This window comes from Podarcis tiliguerta, assembly GCF_965153285.1.
Source record: "Podarcis tiliguerta genome assembly, chromosome: 13".
In the NCBI taxonomy this organism is placed as follows: Eukaryota; Metazoa; Chordata; class Lepidosauria; order Squamata; family Lacertidae; genus Podarcis; species Podarcis tiliguerta.
Window position 1 is genome coordinate 50,659,425 of NC_139546.1, and position 13,689 is coordinate 50,673,113.

General features: G+C 50.9%; 1 protein-coding gene across 1 annotated transcript in view; it reads right to left on the minus strand.

Annotated features, from left to right (window-relative positions):
• Window positions 1-2,448: 2,448 nt before the first annotated feature.
• Window positions 2,449-13,689, minus strand: part of NEURL4 (neuralized E3 ubiquitin protein ligase 4) — a gene marked incomplete at its 5' end in the record, with an annotated part of 56,014 nt that continues 44,773 nt past the window's right edge. The window contains 7 exons of the mRNA XM_083410026.1: window positions 2,449-4,259; window positions 5,966-6,179; window positions 8,967-9,079; window positions 9,756-9,900; window positions 10,496-10,603; window positions 12,278-12,371; window positions 13,180-13,359. Of these exons, the coding sequence (XP_083266152.1) occupies window positions 4,055-4,259; window positions 5,966-6,179; window positions 8,967-9,079; window positions 9,756-9,900; window positions 10,496-10,603; window positions 12,278-12,371; window positions 13,180-13,359 (1,059 nt within the window). The 3' untranslated portion in view covers window positions 2,449-4,054. The remainder of the gene's footprint in view (window positions 4,260-5,965; window positions 6,180-8,966; window positions 9,080-9,755; window positions 9,901-10,495; window positions 10,604-12,277; window positions 12,372-13,179; window positions 13,360-13,689) is intronic.

Consider the following 13,689-nt stretch of genomic DNA (forward strand, 5'->3'; position numbering starts at 1 on the left):
GCCCCGCCCCGCCCCGCCCCCCGCCGGGGACTCAGGAGTCCGGGCAGGCTCCACCCCCCCGACTGGCTGAAGGGGACCCAGGAGTCCGGAAAGGGATTCCTACTCTCCGCCAACTGAGAGGGGGACCCAGGAGTCCGGGAAAGGGATCCCCGCTCTCCCCCAACTGAGAGGGGGACCCAGGAGTCCGGGAAAGGGATCCCCGCTCTCCCCCAACTGAGAGGGGGACCCAGGAGTCCGGGACTGGGCTGCCCGCTCTCCCCCAACTGAGAGACGGACTCAGGAGTCCGGGACTGGGCTGCTATTGTGTTTTTCGCCAGAAAATGACAATGATTTTAAATTATGTTTATGATATGTGAAAAAGATAAATAAAATAAGCCCGATTTTTTTTCTTTTCAAGCAATAAGATATGTCCTCAGCTTCGCTGGAGTTGCAGATAGAAAACCTTTGCTGGGTTCGAATCTGGAGACCCGTCATACCTGCGCTTCTGTGATTTCCCTTCTCCAATGCAAGGGGCTTCACAATGTTTGATTTGATTTTCTACATTTCTATGCAGAAGACACTAAAAATGAATTTAAGGCAGGCCTAGGCAAACCTGGCTCTCCAGATGTTTGGAGACTACAATTCCCATCATCCCTGACCACTGGTCCTGCTAGCTAGGGATCATGGGAGTTGTAGGCCAAAAACATATGGAGGGTCGTGGTTGAGGAAGCCTGGATTAAGCTGTGAACCCCATTTTTAGGCTCAAGTTCTGTACTTGTGTAAAGAAACCATCTACCCCAAAGACACTGCAAGTCTCCGCTGTGACTTGTTTCCCAAAAGCAACCACAAACCTTGGGTAAGCATGCCTGGAACTCCCCTAAACCTTGTGCCACTCAGATTGGGGGTGGCATGCAATGATTTATTAAGGAAGGAAATGTGCTTTTCCGCCACGCCCACTCGCAAAGTCTCCCTGCAGCCAGAGTCGGGCCGCCAAGTGGCAAGGAGTGACACAGGCTCAGTGCCTATGGAGATTTCCGTAAAGGGACCCCTGACCATTAGGTCCAGTCACGTACGACTCTGGGGTTGTGGCGCTCGTATCGCTTTACTGGCCGAGGGAGCCGGCGTACAGCTTCCGGGTCATGTGGCCAGCATGACTAAGCCGCTTCTGGCGAACCTTCACGCCACAGTGGTACCTATTTATCTACTTGCACTGGTGTGCTTTCGAACTGCTAGGTTGGCAGGAACAGGGACCGAGCAACGGGAGCTCACCCCGTCGAGGGGATTCGAACCGCCGACCTTCTGATCGGCAAGCCCTAGGCTCTGTGGTTTAACCCACAGCGCCACCCACGTCCCACCATGGAGATGTTCATACCTTCCTGCAAATCATGGGGAAGGCCTGTGGCTCGGGTGGCGTACAGAAGGTCCCAGGTCCAAGCCCCGGGTTAGGGTTAGTGAGAAGATGCTGCCAGTCTGTGCTGGGATGCAAGGCAGCTTTCGGATGCTGCTTCCAAGCTCTTGCCGCCCCAGTGGCGGATGGGGAAAGAGCAGAAGGGGGTCACCCCACCCTTCCGTCCTTCGTTACAAGCACGATCTTCTGCAGCTCCCGGAAAACAGGGTGCCACCCCCCAAATAACGTATTTCGACGACTCCCGTGCAAAGTTTGCGGAATTTGGGACCTTTTAGTTTAAGGGACAACACGATAGAAGCTTGTAAAACTAAGCATGGCAAAGGGAAAGTTTTCCTCGTAACACAGGAAATCGTGGACCTCCCATGAAGCTGAAGAGTGGAAGATTTAGGAAAAGGAGGAAGACGTACTTGCTCATCCAGGAACTGCGGAACTCCCTGCCACAGGAGGCCAGCTTGGGTGTTTTTAAAAGAGGATCGGACAAATTCCTGGAGGAGGAGAGGGCTATCGGTGGCTGTGCTCTCCTGCCGCAGTTGAAGGCGGCAATGCGTCTGGGTACGAGTTGCTGGAAACTGCAGGCGGGGAGGGGGAATCTTGTGTTCGAATCCTGCGTGCAGGTTTCCCAATGAGGCATCTGCTTGGCCACTTTGAGAAGGGGATGCTGGACTGAGTAGGCTGCTGGGACCCCTGACTGTTAGGTCCAGTCGTGGCCGACTCTGGGGTTGCGGCGCTCATCTCGCTTTATTGGCCGAGGGAGCTGGCATCCAGCTTCCAGGTCATGTGGCCAGCATGACTAAACCACTTCTGGCGAATCAGAGCAGCACACAGAAACGCCATTTCCCTTCCCGCCAGAGCGGTATCTATTTATCTACTTGCACTGGTGTGCTTTCGAACTGCTAGGTTGGCAGGAGCAGGGACCGAGCAACGGGAGCTCACCCCATTGCGGGGATTCGAACCGCCGACCTTCTGATTGGCAAGCCCTAGGCTCTGTGGTTTAACCCACAGCGCCACCCACGTCCCAAGGCTGTTCTTAGGTTGTAGGAAAAAGAGACACAGACACTGAACCAGCTGAATCCTGGTTTATAAACCCTTGCAAGGAAGTTGGGGAGAAACGCACTGTACAACCTTTGAAACTTTTGTTCAAAAAAAAAAAAAAAGGGAAACGAAGTTTTTTTACAGAGGTAAAAAAAACAAAAAACACCCCAATGCATGTCATTTTCCAACAAATAAAGTGAAAAAGCAGCATAAATACCATTTAAAATATATATAAATCAAAGGGGGGCGGGGTGGGCATTAAAAGCCATGTACCCTTTTGCCCCTCAAGAAAATTCACATTTTTTTTTAAATTTTAATTTGACAACCAACACAAGGTTTTAAATAAATAAGGGAAGGGAGAGGAGGGGGGAATAATAGGCTTGAGAAGGAAAAATGGGTGTTAACACACACTTGAGAAGTGAGTGTTAGGCTCCTTCAGGATAAAAAGAGCAAGGAAATTTAATTTGGGGGGGCGATGTGCTTGTTGTACGGGGAACAGGGGGGCCAGAAGAGAGAAGGAACCACCGGAGTCTTCTCTGGAGAGAAATCGTGGTATGGGTGGTGAGTTCGAGAAGCTGGGTGTGAAATTTGATAAATCCGTGTCTCTTCTCTTAGGTGGGAATAGCCGGAGGGAAGTCGTGGTACGGGTGCTGAGTTCGAGAAGCCAGGCGTGAAATTTGATAAATCCGTGTCTCTTCCCCCCGGAACCCACCCTTGAAACCTTCCACGGGGTAAGTGCTTGTTCACAGGCTGCGTTAATTAAACACACACACACACACACCATTCCACACCTTATTCCACGACCTTCTTTGGGGCGGTACACAGAGTTGGTGCAGAAGGCTGAAGAAAGAGGGGGGTGGTGGGGAGGACGAAAAAGAAGGACCCCCATTAAAAACACGCACGCGTACTAAGGAGCAGAGAGACCCACGCTTCGGGGGCGAGTGCGAATCTGCACCTCTACTTCCTCTTCCAGGGAGGGGGCAGCGACTGGGTCAACCCTACTCTCTGCCCCCTTCACGCCCCCCTCCTGAAATGTCTGATCCTGTCGCAATGCAGCCGTCGAAGAAAAAGAGAGGGGGCCAATATAACCCCCCAACCCCCCCCCCACTTCCTATCCTTTCCCAATGAACAGACTCAACACTGCAGGGGAGGGAGAGTTTGGAAGGGGGGGAGGAAAAGGGTGAATTTTGTCGGTATCGAAACCCCTGGGCGTTCCAGAAAGAGCCCCCACACCCCAAAATCTGCAAAAGTCCTTTTGTGGCAGCTAATCCCCCTGCCCCGCTTACCCCCAAAAACCCCCTCCCCTCATGCTCTTAAATACAAGGCTCAACTCAACACTCCCCAACCCCCCCAAGTTTAGCTTGTCTCTGTGCAAAAAAAGGAAAAAATTAGGGGGGTAGAAGCAGCAGCCGTCTGTGGCCACAGGGGGGCGACGCCATCCTCCGCCCCACTGAGAGAGGGGGGGCGGTCTCTTGTGCCTGTCGATCGCCGTAGCTGTCGCCGTCGTCCCCCCCCCCCCCAGTCTGTGCGTAGCAGGGGGTCGGGGGTTTTGTTTTTTGGCAACAGCCGCTACCCCCGCCGCTCCTCCCCGCCGTGGCGTCGTCTTCGTCAGCTCTCCTGGGCGGGGAGCGGTCCTCATTCCACGCGGACGAGGAGCCCGTAGAGGACGGTAGCACCTTTCTCCTTGGTGACCCACTCGATGTCGGCGCTGCTGAAGCGGGGGTCCAGGGGCTCGGGGGCCGCCAGCGACTGGGCGCAGACTTTGTAGGACCCGGGGCGGACGCACACCTGGAAGGCCACCTGGGCCGAGTGCTGCCGGTGGGACTTTGGGTCTTTGAATCTGCGGGAGAGAAGGCGGACAGAATCAGGGGGCCGTGAGGTTAGCAGGAGACCTAATAATAATAATAATAATAATAATAATAATAATAATAAGGTAAAGGTACCCCTGCCCGTTTGGGCCAGTCTTGCCAGACTCTAGGGTTGTGCGCTCATCTCACTCTATAGGCCGGGGGCCAGCGCTGTCCGCAGACACTTCCGGGTCACGTGGCCAGTGTGACAAGCTGCATCTGGCGAGCCAGCGCAGCATACGGAACGCCGTTTACCTTCCCGCTGGTAAGCGGTCCCTATTTATCTACTTGCACCCGGGAGTGCTTTCCAACTGCTAGGTTGGCAGGAGCTGGGATCGAACGATGGGAGCGCACCCCGCCGCGGGGATTCGAACCGCCGACCACGCGATCGACCACGCATCCCAATAATAATAATAATAATAATTTATTTAATAATAATAATAATAATAATAATAATAATAATAATAATAATAATTTATTTATATCCTGCCCTCCCCAGCTGAAGCCGGGCTCAGAGCGGCTAACAACAGTAAAAGTAACACAGCATTCTAAAATCAGTTCATTTTAAAATCAATTCAGAATCAAATTGATGGCAACCATTGGGCTAGAGATCTGCGAGGATTACCAAAGGAGGGGGGGTCAGGCTGTGCCTTGGCCAAAGGCCTGGTGGAACAGCTTCATCTTGCAGGCCCTGCGGAAAGATGTCAAGTCCCGCAGGGCCCTAGTCTCTTGGGACAGAGCATTCCACCGAGTTGGGGCCAGTGCTGAAAAGGCCCTGGCCCTAGTTGTGACCAATCTAACCACCTGGGACCTCCAAAATGTTCTCATTTGTGGACCTTAAGGTCCTCCTTGGGGCATACCAGGAGAGGCGGTCCTGTAGGTACGTGGGTCCTAGGCCACATAGGGCTTTAAAGGTCAAAACCAGCACCTTAAACCTGATCCTGTACTCCACCGGGAGCCAGTGCAACTGGTAAAGCACTGGGTGAATGTGATCCCACGTTGAGGATCTCCTAAGGAGTCTCGCCGCGGCATTCTGCACCCGCTGGAGTTTCTGGGTCAGTCTCAAGGGCAGCCCCACGTAGAGCAGTTACGATAATCAAGGCTGGAGGTGACTGTCATGTGGATCACAGTGGCCAGGTCAGGGCGAGACAGGTGAGGGTCACCTGGCCCCTTGAAATTGGCCTGATCCTGTCAACTGTCTTCAAGTTACCAGGGGTTTTGGGGGGGGAGGGAGTGGGGGGGGGAGATCTCTAAGCTCTTGGATTTTGAGAATTTGTTTCCCTGCTTTTCAATCCAGATGAACAGTATCACCTGGACGGTCCCCCTGCTTGCTCTCTCACCTGCTGCCAAACGGTCTGCTTCTTTGAGTTGGAGAGGAAATAAGAAGCCCCCCCCAAACTGAGCGGCGGGATCCGAACCCTGATCTCCCAGCTCCTAGGGTCAAACACTCTCAGCACCAACCTTTCTCAAACCCAGGTCCCCCAGCTGCTGTCGGACTACAACTCCCATCACCCTTAAGCAGGCAGGACCAGCAGCCAGGGATGATGGGAGTTGTAGTCCGACAACAGCTGTCGGACCTGGGTTTGAGAAGCGCTGCTCTAACCACTGCGCCACACTGCCCCCCCCCCAAAGCTCCTCGGCCAGGATCACCGAAGGTCCCGGTAACAGCACACACCCACACACCCCGTGGGATACGTACTGCACTTTGGTGGCAAAAGGCTCCAATCCGGCGTAGCGCAACGTGGGGGACAGCAAGACGCGCTGAAGATCCTCGCGCCCGTGGGAGCTGTTCTCCTCGGGCTCGTGGTACCCCCCACTGCCGCCCCCGCCGCCACCCACGCCGCCGCCACCTCCGCCGTTGCCGCCTTGCGGGTCCGCCTTGACCGGGCGGCAGCTCAGGATCGACGTGCTTCCTGCGAAGAGCGAGGAGGAAGAGACACAAGGTGGAATCAGCCAATGGGTTTACGGGGGAAGCGGCGACTGCTTGTTTCCACTGTTATGGTATGTATTTGGTGCCTCCGTTTTCAGTGTCTAGGCCGTAAGCCGCCCTGCGGTCTTTGGATGAAGGGCGGCGTATAAATCTCATCAATAATAACAACGCAAAAAGCAAGACCCGACACCAGGGGTAGGCAAACTAAGGCCCGGATCTGGCCCAATCGCCTTCTAAATCTGGCCCGTGGATGGTCCGGGAATCAGCGTGTTTCTCTGGGTTATTTGTGGGGCCTGCCTGTTTTTACATGAATAGAATACAGTGGTGCCCCGCAAGACGAATGCCTCGCAAGACGGAAAACCCGCTAGACGAAAGGGTTTTCCGTTTTGGAGGTTCTTCGCAAAACGAATTTGCTATGGGCTTGCTTCGCAAGACGAAAATGTCTTGCGATTCCTGGGTTTTTTCCCCCCTCCCCCCCTTTTCCCCAAGCCCCTAAGCCGCTTAACAGCTGTTCGCTAAGCCGCTTGACAGCTGATGGCTAAGCCGCCTAACAGCTGATCTAAGCCGCTTATCAGCTGATCTGAGCCGCTAATAGCCTTTTAGCAGCTAATCCGCTAATCCCTTAAACCTTTAATAGCCGCTAATAGCCTTTTAGCAGCTAATCCGCTAATCCCTTAAGCCTTTAATAGCCGCTAATAGCTGCTAAACCGCTAATAGCGCTAATCCGCTAATGGGCTTGCTTCGCAAGACGAAAAAAACCGCAAGACGAAGAGACTGGCGGAACGGATTCTTTTCATCTTGCGAGACACCACTGTATGTCCTTTTATTAAAAATGCATCTCTGGGTTATCTGTGGGGCCTGCCTGGTGTTTCTACATGAGTAAAATGTGTGCTTTTATTTAAAATGCATCTCTGGGTGATTTGTGGGGCATAAGAATTCGTTCACTCCCCCCCCCCCAAAATACAGTCTGGCCCCCCACAAGGTCCGAGGGACAGTGGACCGGCCCCCTGCTGAAAAAGTTTGCTGAGCCCTGCCCTACACAATCTCTTGGGGATGTCTAGATTGGCAAAGGTTCCCCCGCTCAGGTAGCCCTCCAAGGTTTGAGTTAGTGTGTGCTGAGCTTTACACACATGGCTTCTCCATGTTGCCTTTATTTATTTTGTTAAATAAATCATGACACAAGAGCAGTACAGTGGTACCTTGGTTCTCAAACCGTTCCAAAACCAAGGCGCGCTTTCCCATAGAAAGTAATGCAAAATGGATTAATCCGTTCCAGACTTTTAAAAACAACCCCTAAAACAGCAATTTAACGTGAATTTTACTATCTAACAAGACCATTGGTCCATCAAATGAAAGCAATAAACAATGTACTGCAGTCACACAATCAATCCATCAGTAGCTGGACTGGGTTCTGTACAGTCACAAAGAAGAGCAGCAAAAACAAAAACGCAAATTACAGTGGTACTTCGGGTTACAGACGCTTCAGGTTACAAACTCCGCTAACCCAGAAATAGTGCTTCAGGTTAAGAAATTTGCTTCAGGATGAGAACAGAAATCGTGCTGCGGCAGCGGGAGGCCCCATTAGCTAAAGTGGTGCCTCAGGTTAAGAACAGTTTCAGGTTAAGAACAGGCCTCTGGAACGAATTAAGTACTTAACCCGAGGTACCACAGACAGACCCGTAACACTCAAAACGGAAGTGTGGCACTCAAATTGGAAGCGTAACACTCAAAATGGAGCATGTTCAGCTTCTGAAAAAAGTTCCCAAACCGGAACGCTTACTTCCGAGTTTGCAATGTTTGGGCTCCATGTTGTTTGAGTACCAAGGCGTTTGAGAACCAAGGGACCACTGTATGTCACATGTGTTGTTGTTCATCTGAGGTTTGATTCACCTAATTTCAAGACCTGCTAAGGAGCAGGTGGTGGAGAAGAGTTAAGAGCCTCGGATAGAAGAGCACCAGGCTGATGGACTATACGGAACTGATAGAAAACACTGACAAAATCCGAGACCAGGGAGAAGAGACGGTGGAAGAAGATTGGGAATTTTTAAAATATTATTTAGAGTAATATAGTATAATTAAGGAATATTGGGAGATGGTGGAATGAACTTATATGACTTTATTAGAAATATGATAAGGATTTAAGACTTAAGATTTTAGGATTTAAGGATTTAAGATTTTATTATTATTATTATTTTAGATTGAAGTATAGATAAATGTTAAGATTTTGATGGGAAGATAAGGTTAAAATGGATTAAGATAATTAAACGATAGTAAGCAGTGAAAGATGGAAAGAATTTGCTGACTTAATTATTAACTGGAATACAAAAAAGGGAGGTGTGAGGAGGTCGAGGAAGTAAGTCATTGAAGGATAGAGTTGTGAAAAATGGAAGTGTTTTAAAATGTTTTTGTTTTTTTCTCTAGTGGGGTGGAGGTGTTGTTTTATTTTTTGCTTTTTTGATGTATTTTTTATTTTTTCTTTCTTTATTTTTTCTCTCTTTTATATATATACTGTGTTTTTTCTTTTTTCTTTTCCTTCTGTAATTATAAAACTTTTAATAAATATTTTTTTTAAAAAAAAAAAACAGAATTCAAACTGGGTGTGCTTCCTTTTCCCCACGAAATCTCACGGGACGCGGTTTCCTAGGAACAAAATTTGGGCTGTCCGTCGAGCAGGGGGGAGGAACTGCCCCGTGACAGTGACAAAGGCATTGCGGAGGCAGAAGTTGGCATCCCCTGCCCCCCGAAAACACAACCTGGGCACCCCCCTTACCTGGCACCAGCTCTCCTTGATCCAGCATTCGCCGGACAGATCCGATGCTTGTCCCATGATAGGCCATGTGCCATTTCTTACAGGTGCTTCCCACCTCCAACCGGGGATTCAGCCTGCCGAGAGGAGAGGAAAGGGTTATTTCGGGGGGTACGGAGGGGGGGGAATGAACCCACAGAAAAGAAGGAATGCAATACAGTGGTACCCCGCAAGACGAATGCCTCGGAAGACGAAAAACTCGCTAGACGAAAGGGTTTTTCGTTTTCTGAGGTGCTTCGCAAGACGGATTTCCCTAAGGGCTTGCTTCGCTAGATGAAACGGCCCTGCCTCTCCTGTCATGGCGACGGTCACTGCACACACGCTCGCTCGCTTCCCCGCTCCTCCGGCTCCCTCCCACCTTCCGGCTGATGGCCGACCTTCCGGCTGCCTCGCGCCGCTGCCCACCGCCCTCGCACGCTCCCCTCAGGAGCCGTTGCCGCCAGCAGCCAGCGTTGCAGCCGGAGTCGCGCTCCTGAGCCCCGCCGCCCTCCAGCAGCCGCGGCACGCGGTGGCCACAACGCGCGGGTGAGTCCGAGGTACCGGCTGCGGCAGCTGTCCTGCTTCTCCCCGCCCCTCCCCGCCGTTGATAGTGTCTAAATGCAGTGGTGCTTCGCAAGACGAAAAAGCTCGCACAACAAAAAAACTCGCGGAACGAATTAATTTCGTCTTGCGAGGCACCACTGTAAGTGCGAAACCCTGTGAGAACAGGATGCTGGGCTGGTGGACCCTGGCTTTCCAATCCGGCCTCCGTACCTGAGGTTAAAACGGCACCACCCGAAAGGCAGGGCGTAGTCCCGGGGAGGCTCCCCCCGCTTGTAGTAGGCCTCATCGCCCCGGAGCTTGTGACACGACTCGCAGTAGCAGAGGCTGAACTTGGGGTCTTCCACGAAGTAGTCATCTGGCGAAAGAGATGGGATGAGGCGGAAGCAGCCAGGTCAGAAAAAAAAACAGGGGAGGGGAACCCAAAATATGCCCCCGCGCGTTCTATCACGAAAAAGAACCTTTGGCAAGGCATCCGCATTTCGAAAACGAATAAAGAGCAAGCTGTTTTAGTGCAGCAGCGCCTGAACTGAGGAACTCCCTGTCTATTGACATCACTCAAAAGCATTTGTTTGCACCCAGCAGGTTAGAAACTTATATAATAATAATAATAATTTATTATTAACTTGCTGCGAGGACTCAGCTACCTTAGTCAAAAAAGAGTGTTTTGACTAAGGTAGCTTCCAACTCTATGATTCCATGATTCTATGAGTGCGTTATAAACATGCAACAGCCGATGGCACTGGAGAGCAATAAAAAATAAAAAATCTTTCCGATTTTCCATAGCTATTTCCCCCCTTTTGTTTTAACAATTTAATTTCTGACGTACTCTCCTAAACAGTTTTTTAATATAAAATTAAAAATAGCATCAATATAATTTGCGCATGATCCTAGGACCGACCGGCATGGAATAAATCATGCAAATCTATGCAAATGTGCCTAATTTTGCTCACCAGGCAGCAGCAGGAGGTCTTTGAAGCGGGCACAGAGGGCGTGGTATTCACAGGTCTTCATGGTGTTCAGGTCTACGGGGGGAGTCCAGCAGACGCTCTCCTTGATACCTGCAAATACAGGTGTTCAATACAGGTGAGCCGGACACCCACACCTCTCCAGGTGATATGTGCCACCTTTGGCTCTCAGAACTTTGTCACGGCTAAAAAACTGGCTGCTGTTTCTTTAATGCTAAAAGAACTAAGTCAACATGAGTCAGCGGCCTACAATGACTCAAGCAACCTTTCACCAAATTGTACCTGAACAGAGTGCAATGACAAACCTAGACAGCATCTTAGAAAGCAGAGACATCACCTTGCCAACAAAGGTCCGTAGAGTTAAAGCTCTGGTTTTCCCAGTAGTGATGTATGGAAGTGAGAGCTGGACCAAAAAGAAGGCTGATCGCCGAAGAATGGATGCTTTTGAATTCTGGTGCTGGAGGAGACTCATGGACTGCAAGAAAATCCAACCTCTCCATTCTGAAGGAAATCAGCCCTGAGTGCTCACTGGAAGGACAGATCCTGAAGCTGAGGCTCCAAGACTTTGGCCACCTCATGAGAAGAGAAGACTCCCTGGAAAAGACCCTGATGTTGGGAAAGATGGAGGGCACAAGGAGAAGGGGACGACGGAGGATGAGATGGTGGGACAGTGTTCTCGAAGCGACCAGCATGAGTTTGACCAAACAGTGGGAGGCAGTGGAAGACAGGAGGGCCTGGTGTGTTCTGGTCCAGGGGGTCACAAAGAGTCGGACACGACTAAACGGCAACAACATATATAGAGTGGTCAATATTAGTGTTGGGTGTGGGTTGGCTGGATGGTAGAAAGCTGGTTGTGTTAAGTGTGCATAAAAGCTGTCGATCGTGGTTGGGAAGAAGACTTTTTAAGAATAAAAGCAGCAATACAGTGGTACCTCGGTGTTATGGTTCTAGGGATTGCTTGTGCGTAAATTGCCTTTACTCGTGGCTGTCTTGCATGGTTGAACCCTTTCTGACAGAGCAGCCTCTATCTCGTGGCTGCCTCAGTCACTGGCAGAATCCATCAGTGGGCGTTTCTTAAACCGTTTCCAACATAAAAGCTGCTTGACTCCAAGTCTCCTCCCCCGTTGCCTGCGCGAAAGCTTTTTGCGCGCTGTGGGTGTGGGCAACGGAGCACTTGTCCCCTCTCCGCTTGTCTCCTGCGAAGAGTCTTGGAGCCCACTCTCCGCTTCCTCTATCTCTTCCCCTTCTCCACTGGTGTTACGCTGATTTCCTTCCCCAGCGTATGGGCTATCCCTCCTCCTACTGGGACCCTCTCCACCATCGTCCAAGAGCCCTCTCACCTCCTCCTGCTCAGATGGCAGTTCCCTGACACTCGGGTTACATACGTTTCAGGTTACAGACTCCGCTAACCCAGAAACAGTGCTTCAGGTTAAGAACTTTGCTTCAGGATGAGAACAGAAATCGTGCTCCGGTGGCGCGGCAGCAGCGGGAGGCCCCATTAGCTAAAGTGGTGCTTCAGGTTAAGAACAGTGTCAGGTTAAGTACAGACCTCTGGAACGAATTAAGTGCTTAACCTGAGGTACCACTGTACTCTGCAAAAATACTCTTTCTCAAAGACTCTTTTGTGCCAACTAAGGTCTGAGGACCAGGCGAAGGAGTAAAAAGACGGTCATAACCTTTTTGTTTTCACAACACTTACAAAGGGTTGCAGAAACAAGGAAGACCAATCCTGGAAAAGCAAAGGGGAGACGGGGGGGGGTTGCTCACCGTCCACCATGTCTGCCTTCTCCATGTCTCCCTGGTTGTGGGAGTCGGCCCCCTCCGCACCCACGGCGGGAGTGTCGTTCGTCACGATGGTAACCTAGGAAGAAAGCAGGGCTTGAGACGCAGGGGAAATAAGGACAGAGATCTGGGAAGAGGAGGAAGCCCTCTCCCGTCTCAGAGCTTCCGGCAACTGGTCTTCAGAAGCCTCTGACCATGAAGGTATTATTATTAATTAAAAAAAAATTATTATTAATAATATATCGTCCTATACCTGGAGGTCTCTGAGCGGTTCACAGAACAAAATCAAAATATGAAACCACAAAATATATACCGTATTTTTTGATCCGTAAGACACACTTTTTTCTTCCTAAAATGTCTGTGCGTCTCATGGAGCAAATGTGTGGTCCCTGGAGCCAAATTGCCCAGGGGCAAAAAGCAGATTTATTTATTTTTTTGAAAGAGGGTAGTGGGTGTTGCAAGGAACCAGCTGATCGGTGGGATTGGGAGAGAGATAAGGGACGCTAGAGATAAAGGAGGCTGCCTGGGAGGGGGGAGGTAAAGACAGCGAACTTGCAAGGAGAGGAGACAGGAAGACTAAAGCAACGAGGAGAGAAATTAGAAGGAAAGGAGGAGCAAAAAAACTGCTCCAGAAAAGGAACAGACACTAAGGCAAACAAGAGGGAAGGGAGTGTTGAAAGGAAGCAGCTGATCGGTAAGCGATCGGGAAGAGAGATAAGGGACGCTAGTGATAAAGGAGGCTGCCTGGGAGGGGGGAGGTAAAAGCCCATGGATCCTCAGGATTTTTGCATTGGGTCACCCCAAATTCACCATCAGATCACATAGCATGTCCATGGCTACAGCCAGCACCCAAAAAAATCCTTGGGGGAAACCCAAACCACTCTCACCTGCTCGCACTGCCCATAGAGGTCGATGAGGACGTAGCAGGGGTTCAAGATGTCCTGCGCAGCCACGCCCTGGTCCATGCCATTGACGTAGAGATGGAGGCAGCTGCTCGAATCCACCAGGAGGCCCAGCACTGTCCCCTCGGGGCAGGTGTCCAGGTTGGGGCCGTAGTTCTCACAGATCTGGAGCGGAGGGAAGAGGAGAAGCTGGGTGTTTGGAGAAGAGGAGGCACTCAGCTCCGCAAGGGCAGAGGGTCTGCGCACAACACCACTGTGATGCGTCACCAGATAGACATGGCGATATACTGAGGATACATCACCATGTCTGGAAGAAGGATGAAGATATATAGAGCAGGGGTCAGCAAACTCTTTCAGCAGGGGACCAGTCCACTGTCCCTCAGACCTTGTGGGGCCAGACTATATTTTGGGGGGGAAATGAACGAATTTCTGTGCCCCACAAGTAACCCAGAGATGCATTTTAAATAAAAGCATTCTACTCATGTAAAAACACGC